We start from the raw sequence: 24,497 nt of genomic DNA on the forward strand, positions 1-24,497 counted from the left end.
GTTTATGCAAAAGCTGTCACATTTGCCCTCCTCAAGAGGATTTAGGGTTTCTTCCCTTAGTACCATGACGTCTTCAGCCACAGAACTACGTATAGAATGTGCTATTAATCTGGGCCTCCTGAATTCAAGATTGAGGTGCAAACAGCTGTCTGTCTTTTGGCAAACACAGTGCTGAATTTTGCAAACTGCTGGCTAATTTTTAACAGATTTTGCTGCTTAATTACTTTCAGTTTCTTCTGATATGATTGCTAGAGCTGTAACATCACTCCTGGCTTCTTGGCACCTCAGCTCAGACAGAAGGGGTAGTTTGCAGCAGAGAGAAACAACACATGGTGGCAGATATATTTTAAAACTCTCTCTGTTGTTCTTTCACCCTTTTCCCTGCCTTTCTCTTGGTGCTTTATTTAATAACGGTGTTTCTTGTGGAACTGGCTAAGGGCTCCATGGAAAAGATACAAGGCAACAATAATATCCAGCAAAGAAAACTATACCACAACACCTTCAATATTGTTAAAAATGCTTTAATTACTAAAATAGACAATTCAAGATATTCTGTCTTCGGTTCCAAACACCAGCCTCTTGCATTAGACATTTGCCATTCACAGAATTAAACTAAGCACTGCCCATGGGCAAGATTTACACATATGGGTGACCAGTATCAGAAATGAACATCAGAAAGAATGAAACCTAAGTTTTGAAGTGAAAGCTATTACTTGTGCTTCTGCAGTCACTCATATTAGGCAGTCCTTGTTAGTGCCTGGCTCAAAGACATTACGAAGGAGGAGATAAAAATCAGGGCTGCAAGTAGAGCTCTTCTCTTAAAAGGCTGCTTACTCTTTAGTTTAGGTAATAAATAATCTCATTGCACTAGGGTAAGTGTGAGGACTTGACTGGGTTGTCCAGATCCCCCACCCACTTGGGTTCAGATGTAAACAGCAGGGGCTCAATTCTGCAAATTCTTGCAAAAATAAACCTTTTAACAGAGTTTTTGTTTCTCCCATAACTGAAGGATCATGCCAGTAACAGAGAGCAGAAGTTCTGCTTCAGTTAATGAATTGTGCCACTGACAAATGAAGGCCCTGAGCATTCAGATTAAATGCAACTTTGGTACTGGGAAGCAGATGCTATCCCCTAGCATTTGTAGTACCAGAGTCTGAGGAAAAGAATGCAGAAAAAACAACTTCCTCTGCATGGTACCCTTCTTCTAGCCCCTCCTTGCTTTAGACAAAACCCAGCCCTCAAGCCCTCCTCAGGGCTGGTGTGTTTTCAGGGGGCAGATAATGCTGCTGCTTTTCCCTTAGGTAGAGCATCCCACCTTCAAAACACAGCCTCACTGCTGCCAGCTCTTAGCCCCAAGATCCAGTAAGAGTTTGTCATAGCACTGGCTCAGACTGAAAGATGATTTCTGGATTATTAAATTAGCTTGTTCTCAGGTAACACAGCCTGGCCAGTAACCACTGCACCCTACTTTGTATATTCTGAGAATACAGAAATGTTCACTGAAGACATAATGAATGCATTTGCAGTCACCTTGTTCTGCAGACCAGACCATATACCAAGTTTTGACAACGGTAGGAAGAGGAATAAGAAATGTTTATGGTTGAGAAGAGGCTGCAGTTACTTCCTTCATGTTCAAACAGAAACTTCTAGAGAGGAAGGAACAGAACTTTGGTGTGACACAGGAATTTCTCAATGTGGATCTCAAAAAGATTCTGGTAAGGACCCACACATGCAGGATGAGCATGTCCTGTTTCAAAAAAGCAGCCTGAATTTATGGCAAAGTGTCAGTGATGAGATAAGTATGGACGGCTCCATCTGCAACCCTTGGCTTCTTGTTGCTGACTGAACTTGTTCAATCAAAAGCATGCCTTGCACCCTCGTGCTGTAAAACCTGAGATATGAGAAGCGGTAGCTTAATCAGCCACAGGCAAACTTGCACTGCTAACTAGAGGAAAAGAATTAATGTTCACAGTAAGGCAAATTTCTAAGTCTCCAAACTGTTTGGCAAGACCATTGAAGACATGAGTGCACGATTTCCTCCCCTTGCTGGGAATTACCAATTATTTTCAAATCCAGTTTGCAGAGAAGGCGGCGTGAGGGCAGTCTTTGGTTTGACAGAAAGGTGTTTTAGAGCAACTGGGACACTTGGGTAACTGCAACTGCCCACTAGGGAAATGTTCATCACAAGACATCAGTGGCTAGAAGTTTCCCTTAGTCACATGAGCAATACCTCTTTGTTGTGATGGGGTAAGTTCACCTGTACCTTACACATTCCTTGAAGAGGTGAAGACAGTAGCAAGCTGTCAATTATTTCATAGTGGGGGGGGGAAGACATCTCTACAACTGTTTTTACTTAGGGCAATGGATGGGTTTTAAATGGGAGACCACACCTTAGAGCTCACTCCAGCAAAAGGGACTGTGGTGCTCAGACCTCTTGCTGGCCCAGCAGGCCTTGCTGGGCTGTGCCCTGCCTGCTGTCCTTGGGATAGCACCAGACTTGACTCTTGGGTGAGCACCACCTCAGGTCAGGTGTCCTGATTCATCCAGAACCTGAGGAGCACCAGCAGCAGAGGGAAGAAGGCTGTGAATGTGCCTTGCTGAGAGCAGAGAAACAGAGCTGGCTCTCACACAGCAAAGTGAGCTGTCAGATCAGCCATTTCATCTGACTGCAATCTCCTTGTGGGTGGCATATGACAAGCTCATCTTCTGGCAGTTTCAATAGCTGGCACTGCTGCCTCGTTGTGCCAGCACAACTATGTGTTATGACTACATGCTAAATGAATAAATTTATCAAGTCTGGTAGTCAGATGTACGGTGGAGCTGCACAGACTTGGAAAGGGCAGCAAAACTGAAACACAGGCACACATTCTGCTTAGGAAATGCCTACTGCCTAAAAAAATTGCTTGGTAAATGACTGTTTTAGCCAGCACCTTTCCCAAAACCATGCCCAAAGTGTACTTACAGCAGGCCCTTGAAAGACTGGAATATTCTTGCCATGTATTTGCTAAGCTAGCAGCTGGATTTTTGGAACACTGAGGTTGGCAGCATCCAGTTGTTCACTTTTCTCTGCATCACCGTTGATGCTATTCCTAATTTCTGTATTTAACATCTCACAAGCAAATTTAAGTTATTTATGGTTAAAATAGAAGGGGGTAGGGGAAGTCATGTGTCTGTAGTCTGCCACCACATCCAGGAACTCTGTGCTTCTAACAAACTTGCTGGTGAAAGCTGGTTTTGAGCCCCTTGCTTATTCTCTGCTGGAGTTTAGACCTTTTGACTTTCTTAAGGCAGATTCTGAATAATTTATGGCAATCACAGTTATAAATCATACTCTCATTAGGCACAATGCCAATCCAGGGTAAAGAGCTGTCATATATTTTTGGTCCATGTTCTGCTCTGTGACCAGTCCAGCTGAACACCATACCTCGAGATTGCAATTCACTTTCTCAGCATTTTCAGAAATGCTGAAGTCCACAGCAGTATCACAAGTCAATAAGTCATCCCCAGAGACTGCAGCAGGTAAAAGGTAGCACCCAAAGTCCAGCTTGTCTCTATGTTGTTTACTTTCTTTGTCAACTATAAAGGAAGAAAAACAAGTTATTCCTGACAGTTCTCTAGATTCATAAGTTACACAAATGACAGCAACTACATGTTACAAATCTGGAAAGATTCAGTAGATAATTAGTCAGAAAGATGAAGTAATGCACGTTAGTCAATAGGGATTTAACTGTTTTTTCTCACCTTTAAGACTGTGTTGTCCCTAAATCCAAACCCTTCCTTTAATAAAGCAGCAATGTAAGTGAGATCCATGCAGAGGAAAGGGCTGGCTGAGTTGTACCTCTCCATGTTATCACAGACTAGAGAAGGAAAAAAAAAAAACCAAAAGGGATCTCAGCAAAATAAGAACTTTTATGCACATTGTACATTTGAACTGAACTCAAGCCAAAGTTTACTAAAACAATCCACCCTCTTCTATTACTGGTTATGCATGACACATGGTACACACTATAAAGCTGTTCTACAATGTTGGGAGTACATCCAGTTTCTCTTAACTACATCAAAACTACATCTTTTATTACAGCAACATAATCCACACAGCTCTTTTGAAGAACCTCTGCTCAACTGATAACTAGCAGGGTGTTGGATTACTTATTTTTTCAGGAACACAGCATCACTTGTTTTCATCATCTCTCCTCCATGGATGGATCCAGTAATGGATTCCGCTTTCTAGGATGGCAGTTTATGTTTTCCAACCGCACTTGTCTAAGGAAATGGAAGAGGCTATTGCCCAACCACCCACTCCCTTGCTGCAGCTAAGTCAAGATTCCATAGTCAGGGTGACAGTGACTGGGAAATGTATTTACACTAAGCATCATTTTCTAGACCTTCTGTCGCTGCCCTGTTCTACCAGCAGCAAGAGCAGAGTTCACTTCCTCATAAGAAAAGATAAGCAGCATCCTTCTACTATTGAAATGAGATAGAGAAGAATTAGTTCAGGCTCACAGAATTGATCTCCTGATGGTCTAAAGCTAAGTAAGTGGTTTGATAATGTTAGGTAACATCTTAGCTACGTCTTTGGAAATAAGCTCTCTCACTATCCAGGGAAAAAAATAACAACCAACCCACACTCAAACTTTAGAGCCTAATCCCCCTATTCAAAGTCATCCGAGTTTCCAGGGAGATTAAGTTTAACTGAAAAATCATTAAAATTTAGGCCTTATTTTAGGAAAAAAGTCTGTCCTGAACTACGTGATTGGGCATCTTCTGCTGAAAAATATGGTCTTCTCATTGTCTTGAGAATGATCACAGTACAGAGGTAATTTGCTTTTAGCTATCAGCAGCCAGGCAAGGTGGGAGCTCTTTATCCACAGGAGGTACAAAACTAGAACAAGCATTCAGGAAAAAAGACAGGGGGAGGTAAAGGAATGTGGAAGAGGTTGCCAATCTTAAAAACCCTCTCCCTCCATTTTGATAGAGATTAAATAGGATTTAATGTGACAGACTTACAGAATTCAGTGCTCTCTTAAACTCAGAGAGTTGCAGTTGGACAGGAGCCCTTGATGCAGCAAATTCATTTTCTTTCGTAGTGACTCTATGAACTACCTCCTTCTCCCGAACAGAGCTGTAAATCCACCAACCCCTCACTGCTCTATCAGTATTGTCTTCTGCATTAGTTAGAGTCTTTGACTAATAAAAGTAACATGACAGGTGTAAGTGCAATAAAGGTTAAATAAATTTGCTTTTCTTCCAAGTCACATTATGTGCTGCCTACACATTGATATTTTTGTTATTTCTTGCCCAAACCAGTTTCCCAGCTCATGACAATTACCTTCTTTGGCTTTTCTTTCAAAATCTCTCACTTCCAAAACACCTCCGCGTTCATAATCTGAAAAAGATGTGAGAAAACGTCATCATAGACCTGACAGCATTTGAATTCTTTATCCAAGTTGACCCTAGAGTGCAACTCAGGGATGCTGCACTAGGAGTGAGACCTGCTTGGAACAGAAGACAGAGCTGCAGATGTGACTGGAGCCCAGAGCTTATTTCATGTGCTGAACACCAAACTGCAGTGACAGATAAAAGTCATTCCCTCGAGGCATTTTGTGTATCTCCTCTTTCTCAATAACATTGCTTTCTTCTGCTCCCCATGGCTCCAGCCACCAGGGTTCCTCTGTCTACCTTCTGGAAGACATGCTCACATGTAGGAGATTATCCCAAATTTACCGATTAGGTTGGTGTCAGCTGCTCGATCATAGTAATAGGAGAAAGCATAGAAGGAACTTCCACGAATCTCCTCTGGTTGGTGAAGTTTCCCTTTGACAACCTTGAGTACTTCCAAGTAGCAAGGCTTGAATCCTGTTTCTCCTGTCAGGAAAAACACAGACTGGGTGAGCCAAAGAGCATATGCAAGAGATGGAAGAAATAGTGGCAGCAGGATGAAAAGTTAAAGAAGCAGCGGTTAAAGCATCAGAACAAGAGCTTACATATCCCCTCTGCAATCCAACATGGCACCTACACACAGGCAAGGACTAAAAGCCCCTCATCAAGGAGAACTGGTTAGAGCAGATCACTGCTGGGTCTGAAAGAAGGGCCACACAAACTACTTCCATGTCAGGCAAAACTCCCATTGACACGTTCTGTGGCCAGCAGAATCGTCTACATTTGCTCCCACTTGTTAGATAAAAGCTTGCTTTCTCTCCCCAGCCCACTGTAATTTTACCAACCTACTCCACACACGTGAAATCTGCAATTCAGCTCTCATGTCTCCAGTCTGTTCAAGTCTATGATGGCAGCAGACTCACCCTCTCTACACAGCATTAGAGACTTATTGTTATTAGAGACTTAAGAAACAGTTCCACGAGTGAGATTAACTGGTAGGCCAAAATGTTTGTACTCTAACACAAACAGAATTTTTGCACTTTGCTCAAAGCTTCACAAAAACCTCTCTTATTTGCACAAGTAATTCTAAACATCTCCTATAAAGGTATGATTTGTAACAAGAGATCACAGTCAGAGGACAGGGGTACAGGTCAGCTACTCTTACAGCTTCAGATTTTAATCTGGATTTCTCAGAAATCAGCCTTTGCAACTGGACAGATATCCTTCATATCCCAATCATCATCGGTTAACTGAGGAAATATTTGACAAGGAAAAACTCAGATTTCTGGAGATAAGACTTATTGTAAAAGAAACAAGTCTCCTTAATTTACCTTCTTTGTTGCCACCATACTGATATTTCACTCCCCCGAAGTGCCACTCTGCCTCCAACTGCTTAGGCAAACAAGAACTGCGGAACATTTGTCCATCCACAACTGGTAAGAGAGCAGAGAGGAGAGTCAGGAAGCACAGAATTTTACATAGCTATAAACAATAGCAGAACCAGAAAAGGCTGAAAGATCTTCATTAAAGTCTTTAAGTGAAAGTACAAAAATCTGAATTGATGGATGTGGCACTAACTGATTACAAATGAAGGACCAGTCTCAAGTCTGGAAAAGTTGTAAAGTTGTGTCTGTTTTGTCCTGCAAACAGCAGAGCAGCCACGCTTGTCATTTTTTAATGAGATAAATGGTACAAAGGTATCTGGATAATGGCTATTCACCACGAAAGACAAGAAATGAGAGGTGATAAACACACAGATGCACAAACCCTAATGACAGCAGATAACCAAGACAAACAAAGCAACTGAGCAATGAAGACAAATGATCTCCTAGGACAGAGATCAATGGCCACTAAAGGATCCACTGAATGTAACCTTTGAGGGGTTCAACCAGAAATACTGTAACTGATAAGAAGAAAACATGATTATTGCTGCACACACAGGTCTCACAGAAAAAGCAAACTTCTAACAGTATGCTTGAGGCAGACTCTGGTTTGCTATGAGATACTTAGGGAAAGACTCAAAGGCTGAGAAAAGGGGGAATTAAGGGATCAGGGAAGTGCAAGTATGGCAAACCAGAGGAGACTATAAAACAAGACAGTCACAAGTAAGCAGGTCCATGTGTTTTTCTGTCTGAGCCTTGTGACCAATCATTGTAGTCTGTCCTATCTTCTTCTCAATCCCTACTCCCAACTATTTCTGATTTGAGTACATTCCAGTAATTATCACAAGTCCATCTAGCTGTCAAGTAAGAATCCAGAAGGTGGAAAGACCCCAGTTCCTGGCCAGAGACTAGACAAAAGGCCCAAGCTCTGGGTGAGGGACTGACTCAGGAATGTGAGTATGCACTCAGGTTACTGAGTGAGAGCACATGATGTGCTCCTGGGCTTCCATCTAGACTAGGGCAGTGCACACAACAGGTCTGGGGAGCACCACAGACCACGCAGATCCTTCAAAGTGGTTTGGCCTAAGCAGCAGCCCTAAGGAAAAGGATCTGTTCGTGCTGCTCATGCTTCTGTGGATGTTTGTAAAGCTGTGAGTTTGTGGCTGGCCACGGTGTTTGTAGCTCCCACATGTGCATTTCTGGAATTTGCACTTGAATGTCACTGCTGGCTGATCTCAAAAACAGGGAAAAGCAGCTGTCCCACAAGACAACCCCTTAACAAGTGGTAGCTGTTTTCAGACAAACATATACCATCAGCAACATAGAAAAGCACAAGATACAGAAGTGAAGACACACAGGAAATGGGCTGCTGACACAAGGCTAAGTCTAAGCATCTCTTCATAAATCTTGAATGTTTTAGTATATGAACATACCTTCCATGTTCAAAGCTCCAAGCGTTGCTAGTCTTGCAGCTTTTAGTCCAAACCCCAAATAGCTGTGAACAACAAAAGACAGATGTTATAGTCTTGATTCCTGCACATCTGGTATGCTTTACCCATAGCCCTCTTCCTAAGTCCTGGAACACCCAAACCAAATTTCCTTCCTCTGATTCCCAAAAGGCTCCCTCTCTAAAACAGAGTTCCCTTTGCCAGAACAACCCTGAGGGCCAAAAGAGTGACACAAACCCAAGAAATATAAAGAGTTGTAAAATGGGTGAATCTAAAACTGCAGGAAGTGGTTAGAGCTGATGTGGCATTTATACAAGATGATCATGAAAAGCAAAAAAGCACCACCTTAAAAATGAGGGAGGAGGAAGGGTAAGTGCTGAGTGCATGGGGAATAGGGCAGCCACTCTTATGCAGCACACACAAAACTATGTGCTCTTAGAGCAGAGTGCAGAACCTCCCACAAAGTAGGAACCGTGGCTTTGTGTGAAATTCACCTGTTTTGACTTCACTGGTGACTGCTACATTCATTATAAGCTAGAATATGAACAGTGCTTATGAGAACATCATCACACATTGCAGCAACACAGCTAGATTAAAATCCTGTTGACCCTTTCATTCCCATCTCTGTGTTTGGCCACTTACCACTTTTGTCATGTCATTTTAAACATTTCCAGAATATTCAGAGTTAAACTAACCTCCAGCTCTCTCTCAACTTTTAGGAGATGATTTCTCAATCCCAATTATTTTAGGTGATCTAATGAACTGTATCAATGACTACAGCAATTAGTTACATCAGCAAATGTAAGGAGTAGGAGAGGATGACTATTAGACCAGCTCTGCTGACAAGTAAGCAGATTCTATAACTGGCTGAGATGGTAATGCTCACTCCACTAAGTCTCAGGAAATCCTCTTTCCAAATCTGATCGTTTTTAGTTCTGACTACTGGCACAATATCTACCTTTCTGCTTGTTTCAGAATATTTGGCTTGAATCCAGTATTAAGAATTCTTTTCCTTAAATATGGGCTCACAATGCTGTCCCTTCATTTGAAAGACTGCCTAATACTCCCTTGCACTGACACGAACCATGATCCTGGAACGCTTCCAGCCAGCTAATGTCATGTTCCACTTCTACTGTTCCATGTAGATAAGTAGTAAAAAAGTCATGGTCTCTGCTGCTGGTACCAGGATGATGTGGCTATTAGCTCAGGGGCTGATTTCCCCAGTGGAAATAGCAGTCTTTTGCTCCTCACCTGTGGGTATAGAGCTTGTACGTGCTATTAAACATTTCAAATGAGGTAAGAAAATCCTCAGGGGTTTCCTTCAGAGTTTCCTACAAGTTAAGTAAAAGAAAAAAATGTTTTCGTTTATACTATGCAATAAAGAATAACCAAGTTTAATGTAATATCACAGATATACCCATAAAGTTTACTGCACACTCATCTGACCTGCTTTGAAAACAAAGTACAGCTTTCCAATGCTGCCACTGCTGTAATATCTGCAGCTTTTAACACCAATTTTATTTATATGCATCTTTGTGCTACTTCAACGTATAACAGGGAAGCACAACAGATCAGGATGAAAACACTTTCTAATTCAGGTAACCTGAATTTTTTCAGAGTACTTACATGTTACTCTACATGTAGAGAGTCCCCATCCCCATTACCAGAAATCAGCTGCACTACAAGTGCTATGAACTTTTTCAAGTCACGCTAGGCACCTAAACTGAAGTACTCAGAAGAATTAAAAATACAAGGTATAGGCCCCATTTTCACCATGTCAAATGCCTTGCTGGTACTCAAGGAAACACTGTGACCGCTCACTCCCAGTCTTAGGGCTGCTTCACCTAAATTAGCCTCTTGTCTCACCACCTCCAGTTTCTTCCTCTCAGTCTTCTCTCTGTGCACACCTCCATCCCCCTGGTACCCTGCCCTAGCTTCCTGACAGACTAACTCACACTCTTGCAAGGCTGAACTGCTTCAGCAATCATTTACTGATTCTTTGTGTCCCCTCCCTAAGCTCTCAGTCTCAGTTCCTGTCTCTCCTCTCCTCATGGCCCCATCCTCCCACCCCTTCTTGGCTCCATGCACTTTTATCACCCGTGGTTATTCTGGGCCAAGCAGCAGAGTCAGAGAGAACTGAAGCTGCACAGTCCTGCAGTTGCCATGCAAGTAAGGAGATCCAGATCTGAGTTATTTTTCCTAGAATCCTAGACAGAAGCCTGCTCAAAGCTGAAAGGAATTTGACAGTATTCAGCTTGAGCGTCTCCTGAGCAAATACAAATCAAAATTTGTTTTGGGTCTCAAGTTGATTATCACTGAAATGGCAGTCACATCCTTGGCCTTATACACACAGACTGACATATTTTGAGTTCTGTTACATCACAAAAACTATTTAAAGGAGAGATCCTCAAAAAAAATTAGTTTGGAAAAAACAATTGTCTTCTTTATGCCCTACTTTCACAAAAAATGAGGCAGACACCAGACAGACAATTTCATAATTACTATGATTGGTTTTCAGTTGCTTTTAGCTTTGGCAATAATGCCATGAAATTAAAATCAGTTCCCTGCAGTTGTCATTATATGTTCTTTACTTGCTTGTAATTCATATTTAATTTAAAAAATCTCTTACACTATTTTGTTCAAAACTAATACAAGAGCAAGCATGTGACTGTCTCAGATTGCAGGAAGGAAAAATCTCCACTGCAAATCAAAGGGAGGTATCCCCACTAATTCTGTCAGATGGGAAAAACTCCCAAAAACATACTGAGCTTATTTATTTGAACTTGACAGCACAGGTGAGAAGCAGACATAGAGTACAAGCATGAACCTTGACTCCACACTGCTCTACAAATTCACACCATTAGTCCCAGTCAGCAGCAAACACTCCAGGCCTTTTCCTGCAAGGCTGGAAGGGGACATTTGAATCCTGAGCTGCAGTTCAGCCTATTTCACAGTTCTATTTATTCTCCAAAACCCTGACATGCAACACCCTTTCCTGTTGGTCCAGTGCCCACTTTAGCAGGTGTTATCAACACAAAACAGAGGACAAGCCCACTGTACACTTGAGGCTTTGCTGAACAGGATAAGGTTGCATGTCATGTTTCAACATAACACACAGTTGCAGAATTAGAATATCCTGATGTGAAAGCCATGTGTTTTGTAGCCACCAAACATCCTTTGATAATCTCAAGTTCTATTAAATAAAAAAGGTTAAAGAAGTTACTCCTTCAGAAAGAGCAACATAAACACATCACAATATGAAGGTACAGACTAGGTAATTTTCTCATGCAAACTGCAGACTTGGGTCACAGTTCAAACTGTTTCTAAACAGCTATGGAACTACTAAAAATTCCAGCAGAGGTGTCTGGGGGACAGAGAGCAGAATGTTTAAAAGGAATGAGAAGAAACTGATAAGAAAACAGAGAACTGACTGTGCTGCTATTAAAGAAATTTACCCTATACAACACTCCTCCCCTCCAAAACTTAGTGAAGATCTGTTATCAGACTCAAATGGGGAAAAAAAAAAAGATAGACCAGCCCCTACATCTCTTCTAATATTCCAGAATACTACCAAGAAATGTTCTATATTTGTTGAATACTCAGCAATATCAACATTAATGAGGCTTTCCCAGCCTGAGTCCAGAAAAAAAAAAAGTTGTTTCTTTTTGGTTTTACTCATTTGCTTTCTTTTTATTTCCTCATGATTCAGCTCCTTTGTTTGCAAGTGCCTATCAGCCAGCTGCTGATCTCAAAGGGAACAGAAATACAGATGTTCTGTAAACCAGGGATGTTCTGCTTGTGCCACTGCTGACAAAGTGGCACCAGAGAGTGCAGCAGTGCTCAGGTCTCTCCACCAGCCTTGCAGTCCCAGCCCACACACTTTTAACCACTCCTCACCTCAAACCGTGGCAGGAATGTGATTTGGGTTGAGGCTCCTCCCAAGTCCAGAATCCCAACAGTTTCCTGGTTCTGGCCAGACAGCTGCCCTGCAAACAACACCGTGCTCAGAACAGCCCCAAGTGCACAAATGCTGAAATGCAGATACTGTGTGGATGCTCAGGCAGCCACCAGGTGATCACAGTAATACAAGGAGGGCTGAGCTGCCCTTCAAAGAAAAAACCTCAGAGAGAACAGGCAAGCAAACAGAAAGGATTACAGAATGAGACACAGACTTTCTTCCTTGATTCCAATCTCTCCTCCAAAGAGACCAAAGCAGATAAATCTCCAGGTATCAAGCAAAAGCTGAAAGTAAGAGACAAAGTATCTCCCGCAGAAGACCATCAGGGAGAGTACACAAATTTTGTAACCACCATATAGCTGGGCAAAAGCAGTAGTAGGTAAAGAAGGGCAGTAAGAGCCAAACCAGCTATTGTAATTTCTCTTCACCCAGAGCAGCTTTTTTGCTTGCTCATCTATCTACTAGAGTACTGATTTTCTTTTCACTAGATTGCACTCCCAGAAGCTCTCAGAGCCAGTAGTGCTAAGGCACCATGCCCTGCAGCACCACTGTAGCTGCACAGCTCACACTGGGATGAAGAACACTGCAAGGCCTTGTTTCCCACACATTAGCAGTACCACTCCCCAAAGCACGTTAGGGAAACCAGCCTGCCAGTGCCTCCAAGATCTGAGTAAATTCTGGCACCTTCAGGGTTAAGATGTCTCCTTCTTACTACAGACTCTGGAACACAGTCTGCCCAAGGCAATCCACTGCTTCAGCACTGGTGAGAGAACAGGCAGGAAAAGCATGGCCAAGGCAGAGGAACTTAGGGTGACCATCTCCACAGAAGTTACTCAAGTTCAAGCTTAGAGTAGTTATACAGAAATAATTACCTGTCAAAAAGTTTACAGTGATCCAGGCTAAAATTCCTGCAATGAGTGAAAAAAAGAAAAAACAATCACCATTAAATACTCCCACAATCTCCTGCCCACTGTTACCAGCCCTCCACAGGTTATTTATTTACCTGGAAGTCATTACTAGCTTAACCCAACCACCCCAGACTTCAGGGATTAATTAAAACTCATAATTAAATTATATGATAAATTATTGATTCATACAAGTCTCATGAGCTGAAATAGGTAGGACTTTGTAACATCCATGCAACTGCAGCATACATAAATCATATATATTATCCAAACAACATACAAAGAAGTAATGAGCTGACACTGCACAAGTATCCTTGGGCCTCTTTTTGCAGTCCAGCTTTTCAATTCCCAATCTGAAAACTGCATTCACACCACTGTGTTTTAATCTTAAGGTTTCTATAATTACACTACAGACAGAGCACAACCAGTAAAACACAAACAGCTCCTTTGATTCCAGTGGCTTGCTTGACACTTACATGATTCTCACCCAAACATGTGACAATAGAAGAGGTAGGGATTTTAAATAAACTTGGCAGGCTACCCTGTGCTCTATTATGCCTCATTGGTCCTGCCCCTGTCAATGCAACAGTTCTCCCTACTGTACAATTCACCCATTAATCCATAGTGACAAACTATGCACTACACCATACTTATCAAATACTTCAATACTTTATGATACTTCTCCTTTTCTCTCGGCTCATGTGGACAGATTTTGCTCTTTAGTCTTCCTCCATTTATTAGTTGTGTAAGCACTGTGATAATTCTTGCTTTCCTTCAACACCTTCCAAAGTGGCAATTTATCTGCCATAAGGAAGAGTTCTGAGCTGAACATAACATGATAGGATGGCTCTTTTATCAGGCATCCATACAGGTGATTATTACTTGCCCATTCTCCAAGGTAGTATGTCTGGATATGTAGCCAGAATGTTACACTGTTTTTTTCTGCACTGCAAAATCATTGCTCACTCCAAACCTACAACATATTTCATCTTTTCTTGTATTTTAAGTACTTGCTTGCTACTTTACTACAGTATTTTTCCGAACAGAATATTTTTAAACTTTCTATTTTATTAGTCATCTGTTTTTAATACTTGTCAATTATCCTTCATTCTCCTTTAATATTCACAATCCTCCCAATTTTAGATTGAAATTGATGAGCTGCTCATAATAGGTTATTTTTAATGCTAATATTGCAGAATTTACAAGGCATTTTCCATAAGCTTCCCAGCTTGCTATATATTGTCATGTAGCCTTTCAGAGGTGGACACCACCTCTTTTGCACCAGTTCCTAGGAGGAAGCTTCAGCTGCTAGGCCTGCATCAGGCAATGCTTATTGTTGAGACAGTTTTTGTTCAGAACTTGTGAAATCTCCTTGTATAGCTGCATTTGTAGCCTAACAGGTGACCAAGCAATTAACACCACCTCAGAAAGGCAGAATTGCATTGTTTCAAACAGGGCCAGAAACATTTTATTTTTTTCTGCTTGGTTTAGGGACCATTTTTCTTTCCCTCTCATGTTCCTAAGATATCCCTCTTTTTCCCATTTCTCTTTGCTTTTACTTTTTACCCCTCCTAAAACATACCTTCATGAGATCCATCCATGATGCCAACACTGTCCTCTGGAACCAGGAATGGTGATTCCTCAAAGACTTCTTTCACCTGAGGAAAGAAATAGTGATTAGATTTCTTGGTCTTCAGAGACATGCTCTGCTCTGAGGTTGACAAAGTTTTGTTTTATGCAGCAGCAGAAACTAAGACAAGTGTGTGGAGTAGGGGCTAGGAAAGAAAGAAAAGAACTATTGTAGGTCTCTCTCCATGCCTTCCACCACAGCAAGACACAGGATTTCAGGACCAGACAAGATACTCTGTGAGTTTTATGCTATCATGGGATTACAGTCTCTTTTCAGAGATTAAATTCTCTTATGCTAAACAGAATAGAGAGCTGAATTTAAAAAAAAAGAAGATGAAACAGGGAGAACAATACTAGTGCATCCAAAGCTACTCAGTGCTACCTCTGAAAGCAGAGCTTGAGCTTTCTCCTCTGACAGCAAGCGAAGTCCAGCCGTGGCTTTTAACACCACTGGGGTCTTTTTCCAAAGATGAGGTGGCACAGCATCGACAGCCATGTCCAGCAATGTTTTGACAGTTTCAGCACCCTAAAAGGAAAAATATGCTTTTTATATGGTTTCCTTCTACAGGCCATCAGAGAATAGGCCTCTCAGTTTCCCCTCAAAACTTGTGAGAACAGTGTTCAATAGCAGAAGATACCCACACCCAAGACAAGTACAAAAACCATGCCAGATATCTCATTAGAACATTAAACAGAACGTCTGCATTGGAAGGAAAGGTGTATTCACAAATATATTTTAGGGAAGATAAATATCATTGTTTGTGGAAGGTATTTTTTTGAAAGGATGGAGGGAGGTGAGGGAACTGACTACCTGACAAATCTAAACATCTTCCAGTATGATGAAACTTAAATGGTGCAATTACTGACTGAGGCTACCATAGCAAGGGGAAACATCTGTAGATTTCACTAAATGCAACATAAGAATTCCAAGTGTGTCCATAGCAAATATTGTAATTAAAATGCCAGCTGTGCAATGGTTACCACACAAGGTACAGACATCACTGCTGGCTCTCAATTATTTCCACTGCTCTAACAATCACAGTTTAGCATTAGCAATAAACATTCTCCTGTGAAATGCCTAGAAATTTATTTTGGGCTGAGTTCTCCTCTCCTACCCAAAAAACAAGTTTTACTGGAATCATAGGTGATCTTATAAAAGTTTTTAAAAAATCCCAAATCCATTCACTCTTCCATGAAGTGTCACACTCAAATTCCTGTAGCATGGAATCCAACTGAGCAAAATGAGAAACCTGAAATCCCCATAATGCTAGCCCCCAACTTCAAGGCTGCTGAAGCACACAAAATAGTGTATCTAATAATTTCTCTGGCACCTCCTTTAGTTTGTGAAAGAGCTCCTGTCAGCACAGGGGGTCTGGAAAATGGCAGCTTACTTCAGAGCTAAGAAAATTATTTCTAAATGAGACAGAGTATGCATTTACTCATATTTGGGGTAGCTGTAGAGGAAATAAACACTGAATTTGGATGCTGCTAGAGACAAAAATCACTTTGTCTTTGAAATTCTCAAAGGCATATAGTCTAGTTATATAAACATTTAAGCAATTAATTAATCCACTGTTCCACTGATGAAATATGTAAAACATCAGCTCCTATTTCACCATGTTGAACTTAACTTACAAAAGTAGAGGAACAGGTTTAGAGAGACAGCAGCAGAACTTTCACATTTCTTCTTGAGTTTTTGCAATTGCAATCAGTAATACTTGAACTTGGTAGAATCTAATGATTATAACAGAAGCACGACCAACTCCCAGGGAATGCAGGCCAGTCCTACCTTTTCAGGCTGATCAGCATATGCAGACAGACCTGGCTTCACAGACTCAAAGACTTCCCCTTCCACCTCTGGAAGGTTTTCTGCACAAACAAAACATTACATGATACAGTCAACAACTCAAATCTTATTTCCAAAGTGAAAGTGACTATCCTTGATTCTCCTTGCAAACAAGATTATTCCTCTCCTGAAACAAGCCTTGTTCCTTCACTTCAGGAATATATTTAGCAGAAGCTTGCCCTTGTACCCTCCAAGTTCACAAACAATTTATTAATAACATGTTGTTATAATTAAAAGTATGTTCATTTAGCATTTGTGAACTACAGTAAGTTACAACTATGCAGCATAACTGTCACCTATTCTTAATAAATTTCTTTCCCTTTCTGTCCTTACACAAATTGTGAAATACTAGTGCATATTAAGACACACACCATCAATTCCCAATTATCCTTAGGTGATTCATCCAGCTGAGATAGAACAGAGCTGACTGCGCTCAAGTACTTGGCTGAAAAGCCAAACAAGTTAGACCACTGCTCCCAGAGCAGTTTGGGTGTAGAAGCTGTCCCTGAGTATTGCACACTGCAATCCAGGCTGAGTCCAACAGAACTGGACCTTGTACCAGTCCTTCCAAACCATGGATGAAGTCATGCAAAGACACATAAGCACTATGTCCCAGCAAGCAACCCTCAAGCTTTGCAAACCTGCTGGCTCACTGTACCCAAGCTACTTCATCCTCCTGAATCCATCCTGTCACACGTGCAGCCAAAATTGGGCACCTCTGCACCATGTGAGCACCAGATACACTGGAGTGTGGTGCATCTCAACACACTTCTCCTGGAAATGGCTCAGACCTTCAGTACTTAATAGCTCTTTAATTTACTGATTTTAATCTGCTACAAAATGTGACATAAACATATGCAGAATTCAAGTATCTCGTGATAAAATTTAAGGTAACATGCAACCTGACAAAACCAACCTAAGTATCTTTACATCTCAATGAGATATTCCTTTTAAGCAGCTGCGTAGATGAAAATGTTTGAAAATTTAGAATTCTCCAGTATACCCAGAATTGTATCTCTGAGACTCAAAAGACCTACAAAAAAGGTATTTACACAGCAAAACACCATGACAAATGGACAACAAACACCTGCAGGAGGACCATTTGAAGGACAAACTGTAGAAATCTTCAGCTGCTCCCAAATACTGAGCTGGCAAAAAACAAAACTGTTTTGAGAAGTTGGAACCTAAGTCAACACACATGGGGGTCTTACCTGGGCTCTTCTGCACAAAGGTGTAAATATGAATACGGGTTCCAGTGCTTCCTGCGTCAAACATGATGCCATAAAAAGTGTTTTCTTTGGCATTTAGAGGGCACACATTAGGTGGAAAGAACTCCTGAAACCACATTTCCCTGTTTGAATGTGAAAGAACAAAGGGCAAAGAGGAAAATGCCAATGCTATAAGGATGGGAAGTCTGGAAGATGCCATCTTGCCAGGACGCCTTGAGGCTGTCAAGCACGTATCAGCAATCACAGAGCTGCAGAAGGTCCTGAAGAAAAAAAGAAAAGAAAGAAGGAATGGAAATTACCAAGAGCTCTCTCCTTTAAAGCTCTGTTAAAGAAGAAAATAAATAAATCATTCTGTACACTTACATTCTCCCTTTAGGTGCTTTCCAACACCTCATCCAAAAAGAGCTTATTGCACTTAGTGCTACAATTACATCTAACTAATTTGTTCTTTCAGGGTAAAGGTCTCTCCATTTCCCAAGCGCAGAAGAGGAGTAGTTTGCTTTCAAGTTTGCTTTCTAGTTTTCACTTTTAGACAGTTTCTTTCTCTTATTTGTCTTGCAGATTTTAAATATTCAGACTCTCCAGTACCTCCTCCCAAAAGCCCAGATATTATCTGAAAAACAGCAGTGCCAGAGGGGAACTCTGGGCAGAATCACTTTAACATTTGCACACTTGAGATGCTGTGGCAGAACACAAGCATTATTCAGAGTCACAAACAAAGAGAATTTCATCTCAGGCTAAGAACAGCTGCTGGGAGAGATTAGCACACGGAGAGAATGAAGGCATATCCTTCCAGCAGCATCCCCATCTCCGAGAAATGCCTGAGCTGCACCAGAGGGGCTGAACTGAAGTGCACCTGAGCACTGTCTCGCCGTATTTTTTCATCTTTTTCTTTTCTGTCTTTTTGGTTTGGTTGTTATTTTTAGAATTATAAACAACAACAACAAAAATCAATCATAGCAAAACCCACACACTCTCACAAACCTAAAGCAGTTGCCCCAAACACTCAGGTTGCTTACAGAGCTTTTAACAACAGTGTCCCAAAGCTGTGTTACACAGTATTGGATATCAAGATACAACTACATCGTCCCTTAAGACCTATCCCATTGCATGTATTTTTCCTAAGATATGCTAATAAAAGACATGGGCCCAGAAATCATGGGGTGCCCAGGTAAAAAGATGGACAAAATCTGGGCATCTTTAGGAGCAGAAAAGAGCATGTGGCCAGATGTCCCACCATATGCAGTATCGCCTGCACCAACCCACACACTGAGCACTCTGCACACAGAAGGTGCAAACAGCTCCTTATCACTTCCCAGACACTTGGTAACACATGTATCCACCCACAGCACTGCAGATTTTACTTTTTATGGCTGTTCATCAGCTGTGCCCAAGACCTCTGCCCACTGCTTGCTCTTACATTTGACTGTCTTTTAGCAATCTGCTCAGCCCCACCATGTTCATTCTCTTGAAATCTTCACTTGCTGTCTCTATCCTACACGTATTCATTCCTAAACCCTCTCCTTTCCTTTCTATGTGTGTTTACTATAGCCTCTATTTCCTCACACCTTTTTCCCACACCCAAAAAGCTCACTTATACTCCACTTCCTTTTATCCCAGATTCAGCCCTTGTAAGACTTTTATGATTTCCATTCTTCACCTTTGTCCCCAGTTACAGCAAAGGGAGATTAACTTTTACCCATTCCCAGCAAAAAACATCACATTCCTCAGGCACCTCTCTAACTCCAGCATTCTGCCATGTCTAGAGTCAAAAAGTGCACAGCCCACTGCAGATGGGTAACCTCACCTGTCTGCTGTGACCTTTATTTTTATCCTGCTGTTTCAAACAAATGCAGAAATGCAGGCAGAGACTCCTGATCCTCTCTGCCTTAGAAGCACACTCTGAAAAGAAGTGACCACAATTCCACCAGCAGACAACAGTCCTGCTGTGTCTGTGACAAATCAACTCCAACTGCAGTAATTTCTAAAGTATACACATTTTATGTGGAAAGGAGTAAATAGGTAGTTCTGTAACAAAGTGCTCTCCTGGAGAGGCTTGATGAGAAGTGCCAAGCAGTTTGGCACTTTTGTGGCTATGGATTTGTACTAAGATGCAGCTGGCATCACCCAGGTTTGCTTCATCACCGCAAGGAGGGCCACTGAAAATCCAAGCAGCTGCGCTGTTTTAACAGAACATAAGGTGCCTTAGTGAGAGCCACCTTCCAGCAGGTTCAAAGAGATGTTATTCTATGCAATGCAAGGATTTTGTTTAATGAACTATCACAAATGCAACCCAAGCACCTGTCTTAAGAACAAACTCCAGAGTCCTATTACAAACAGCTCATGTGACAGTTATGGAGGCCTCAGAATCTCTGATGATCCGAAAATATCTGAGCAACTGCCATCATTAACTCATACTTTCCTTACCAGACCTACGAGAACCTTATTTCACATGAAATTCCCTCACAAAGTTTCTCTTCTCTATCCCTTCTCAGATATACACCACTTTCTGTTTTCTACATTTCCCCTGACTTTTTTCTTTCTCCTTTTATACCTCTAAGGACAAATAAAATCCCAACTAAACAACAAACTTACAACCAATCACCATGGGATTTTATTTTTCCTCTCCCTCATTAAGAATGAAAAACACACACTGAGCCCCTTCAATGACTGGTGAAGTCCATTTATTCAAGCACACCAGCAAAACAATATCCACAAGAAGAATGACAACAGATAAGAGTAAGAAATCAGAGCAAGAGAGAGAAGTCAGCAGAGCATAACAAAAATGGAAATGGAAAAAATGTGGAAAGACATAATCAAAAGTATGGAAGAAAAAATTCAGGGTAGAAATAGACAAGGCATAAGTTACTGAGAAGGAAAAATATTTTCAAAACAGTTCCTCTCAAACAACTTAAAAGTCCTAGCTGGTATCAGAACTCAAGGGGGTGGAGAAAATGAAGAATAAACAGAAAGGAGAAAACAGGGTAATTGTTGTGTGAGCACAAGCTTATAAATGCAATCAAGCAGTTCAGCGAGGTAAAGCCTACGGCTCCCTATCAATAGGCTCAGTTACTGTCCTTCAGAAGGAGCAGCAATAATCAGCACTGACCATGAACACGTTAGGCACACACCTGAAGCAGGATGGAAGCAACAACAGCTATTCCACTCCAGGGACTCAGAATGAGAACCAGCTCCAGAGCACCATGGCAAGAGACACCTGCCTGCACTCCGTCACTGCGGCTGCCAGCTAACAGCAGTGGACTGTGTATCAGGCAAATTATAAGGTCGTGAAGGCACATCAAATACCAATGGAGTTGTTTTATTCAAATTTGAGTTTATCATTACTCAATGCGAGCAGTGAAACATGATTATATAACTACACAGGATGAATTTCAAGAAGTTGAAAGTTAACTTGAGATTGAGTTAGTAAAACATTTACACAAACGCTGCCGTTGACCTCAACACTACTGAGGCCTGAGCCAGCAAAACAGCACAGAACACTCATTTCTCAGTGCAAAGAAACACATGTAAATGTCATCTGTACACAGCAGATTTTAGGTACCAAACGAAAAACATCCAATATAAAAAATTTGGGAGGTATGCAAACTGAATGATCCAGAAATACTGGGATGTTGCATAGAGACTTCCAAGACTGAAAGCATGAAAAAGAAGAAAAAAAACCCCTACAACCAAAGTCTCCCTAAACAACAAAAGTAAAAACTATACCATAATAATAACTAACCTTAAGACAGCAAAACACAACCTTACTTAGAGCCCACCATACACAGAAACACTGGTAATTTTCAAGACAAGAAATATTCTGTACTTGACTATTCTGACAAAATAGCACACAAAACACAAACCACACAACAGAAGCATCTCCCTGTAAAAACAAATGTGATCTGAAGAGAGGGAGAAGCAGTGTACCAGAGATACACGAGAATTTCACTTCTGTTTCCTAAGACAATATTGGGAAATATTTGGAGGTATGCAAAAATATTCAAAAATAATTATAAATATTAATTATATAAACACAGGCAAATATTTTACAAAAATAACTATTTTAGGAAACAAATAAAATTACATAATTCAATTAATATTCTTCCATGCTGAAGCACACCAGAAATCATTCAGAATGGAAACTCTTCTGTGCTAAAACAGTAACAAAATCTATTTTCCAGATGAGCAGCTCTTATGGTCACAAAATCTATTTCCCAGATGAGAGCTTTAACACTTAACACTCATGACTAAATAAATACTTTTTAACCTTTTTTTGCCACAAGAAAAAAGGTTATTACATTTTTTCTGGAGTTACTTTTATCTATTGAAAAAAAAATAGCTTTATAGATTGTTTTGAGAAAAACTTAAGCTTCTTAAAAGCACACTGTTTAGAAGACTCAATAGAAGGAATAACTGAATTCAAAGGCAGAATTTCTCAGTATTTCCATAAAAATAATGGCACATGTGCACATATGTTTTCAGTAAAATGCTGGCTCTAGAGCGTTAAACTCCAGGGGAAAAAAGTATAACGAACTCGCAAACATGCGTTATCAGAAGTTTTAATCTTTCTTCCCCCATACTGAGGCTCCAAATGCACATTATTTATTTATTCACATTTCTGGCCAAGTGGGGTTTCAATTTTCCTCTTTAATTAGCCCAAGGCTAATTTCCAGGGAACCGCTACCCGGCGGTGCGGGCACCCGCGCAGAGCGGCGAACGCGCTCACCTGCGGGGCTCTAACGGCGCCCCGTCCTTTCCCTGGCGGAGCCGCTATTCCTGGAAAACAGACCTTGGCTGCCGGCAGCCTCGGGGCGCCCAGGGCTCTGCCTGCGTGCCGGGCTGGGAGCGCTGGCTCCCGGGAATGCCGCTGCCCGGGAATGCGCCGGACACGGCGCCTCAGGCCCCGCCGGACCCCGCCGCCCCGGGGCTGTGGGCTCCGTCCCTGCCGCGCACCCCGGCGCCAGCGCGTCCTGCCTCCGCTCCATTTCCCTCAGCCGCCACCCAAACCCCCGCGCTGGGCACGCCCGAAACCCTTCCCTACCTTCCTTCCCTCTGCCCTGGCAAAAGCCCCCGCGGCCCGCCCCGTGCCCCGGCGGGGAGCGCGGCCCGGGACGCGCAGCTCTTCCCGGAGCCGGCAGCGGTGGCGCTGGGCAGGAACACCCGCAGGACCGCCCGTCCCCGCCTCACCGGCGGCCAGCGCTATCACTCGGCCGGGACGGGGCGTCCTCCCGCCCTCCCCTGGGGATAACGGGGACGCCGGCGCAGCTTTCGCGTCTCCCGCTGCCTGCCCGGCCTCGCACCCAGCGGAGCGCCCTCCCGGGACGCCGGGACCGAGCACGGCTCGGGAACGTTCACCCAGCCCGGGAGCGGCGCTCCCGATCCCGGCGCCGTTGGCACCGGGGGGATGGGGGGGAGGGAACGGGACGGCGGGCGCGCGGTGTCCATGGCAGCGCGCGGACGCTGCCGCGCCCCTCCCCCCGCCCCCGCCGGCTGCGCGCGCTCACCGGCCGCTCGCGCCGCCGCATCCCGCCGGCCCCGCGCGCCGCGTCACCGCCCGCCCACGTGACGCGCCGCCCGTCGCGGGAGTTGCGCGTGGCGGGCGCGCGCTGCCCGGGCTCCGCGGGAACGGCAGTCAGTCCCTCCCGCCGGGCCCCGACACCGCTCCCGGCCCGCAGCCACCGGCGGCCAGCTCCCGACGGCCGGCACGGCCCGGCACGGCACGGCACGGCCCGAGCTCCCCGCGGGCAGCGCCCGTCCCGCCGGGGCCGTGCTGTGGGGCGGCAGCGCCCCCCGCGGGTGGGAAGGCGCCAGGCGGGTCGGGCCGCCGGGGCGAGCCCCGTGCCGCCCCCGCTCCCGCCCCGCTCCTTCGCGAGGAAGCGCTGAACGGCGGAGCGGGCAGCGGCACGGCACGGCACGGCACGGCACGGCACGGCACGGCACGGCACGGCACGGCACGGCACGGCACGGCACGGCACGGCACGGTGATCGGGGCCTTCAGCACGCCATGGCCAAGTAGAGGCTGGAGCGTTCGTTCAGCTCGGAAAAAGAGAAAGCTGAGAGGGAACGTGCTGGATTTGGCTCCTTGGAGGAGGCTTTAGAGAAAACGGAGCCAAACTCTGCTCAGAACACAATGAAAAAGAAGCCCTGTGCTGTGGTTCCCATTTGCTCGATCATAGATTCTTTCATTTTACCCTTATTCCTACTTTTCTAAATCCAAGTACCAAGCAAATCCCTTTTACAGTTAGAAAAAAACCATGAAAATGGAAACGAAAGTTCAGTTATTTAAACATCTAATTTATTGAATAACAAGATGCAAAGGTCTAATCCCCAGACATTGATGAAGTGAGTTTGTAGGAAACTATTTTCTTGCTCGTGTGCCAGTGCTTGCATTCAGCCTATCTAGTATAAAAGATCTTACTTGGACCTTTCTCCAGAGGGCCAACTTTCTTTCTGTATCTGTCATTTTTTCTCCTTTTCTAAACTTCCTGAGCCCTGCACCACCATCTGTAGCACAGACCAGACAGCTGCAGTATAAAGTGGAAACACTGGAAATGGCCTTACAGCACATGACCAGAAAATCTGTGAAGAGAGACTGATAAAACTCAGCATCCACCAAGTATGGTGGGAATCAAAAAACTGCAGCAACTAATAGAAATGAAGGATTGAGAGATGGACAGAGTGAAAAACATAGCCCAGAATATCTTAAATGAGGGGACTGAGG

The 24,497-nt window shown here is 43.1% G+C and overlaps 1 protein-coding gene across 4 annotated transcripts; it reads right to left on the reverse strand.

Moving 5' to 3' along the window:
- Positions 1 to 505: 505 nt before the first annotated feature.
- On the reverse strand, positions 506 to 23,330 carry ENTPD5 (ectonucleoside triphosphate diphosphohydrolase 5 (inactive)). Of its 4 annotated transcripts, none has more exons than XM_054515036.1 (14): positions 23,281 to 23,330; positions 17,759 to 18,036; positions 16,491 to 16,570; positions 15,084 to 15,227; positions 14,655 to 14,730; positions 13,040 to 13,075; positions 12,107 to 12,195; positions 9,461 to 9,540; positions 8,195 to 8,256; positions 6,711 to 6,812; positions 5,725 to 5,865; positions 5,330 to 5,386; positions 3,742 to 3,857; positions 506 to 3,576 (listed from the first exon to the last, which is right to left on the reverse strand). In XM_054515036.1, the coding sequence occupies exons 2-14, from the start codon at positions 17,973 to 17,975 to the stop codon at positions 3,490 to 3,492; spliced, it is 1,287 nt and encodes a 428-aa protein (XP_054371011.1). In that variant the 5' UTR covers positions 17,976 to 18,036; positions 23,281 to 23,330; the 3' UTR covers positions 506 to 3,489. The 4 variants fall into 4 exon arrangements, with proteins under 4 accessions (XP_054371011.1, XP_036239169.1, XP_036239170.1 ...); XM_036383276.2 differs by lacking the exon at positions 23,281 to 23,330 and adding an exon at positions 22,818 to 22,962; XM_036383277.2 differs by lacking the exon at positions 23,281 to 23,330 and adding an exon at positions 20,908 to 22,504.
- Between the last annotated feature and the right edge of the window lie 1,167 nt (positions 23,331 to 24,497).

This window comes from Molothrus ater, chromosome 6 (assembly GCF_012460135.2).
Source record: "Molothrus ater isolate BHLD 08-10-18 breed brown headed cowbird chromosome 6, BPBGC_Mater_1.1, whole genome shotgun sequence".
Lineage (NCBI taxonomy): Eukaryota > Metazoa > Chordata > Aves > Passeriformes > Icteridae > Molothrus > Molothrus ater.

Bases quoted from the DNA above. Each gene is read 5' to 3' on its own strand.
- ENTPD5 (XM_036383275.2), bottom strand. From the start codon at position 18,171: ATGAGGTGTTGGAAAGCACCTAAAGGGAGAAT. The intron at 9,541-12,106 runs GTGAGGAGTGGT...CTTAACTTGTAG, and splicing joins CATTCCTGCCACGGTTTGAG to GAAACTCTGAAGGAAACCCC. The intron at 8,257-9,460 runs GTGAGGAGCAAA...TGTTGTTCACAG, and splicing joins TACAAGCTCTATACCCACAG to CTATTTGGGGTTTGGACTAA.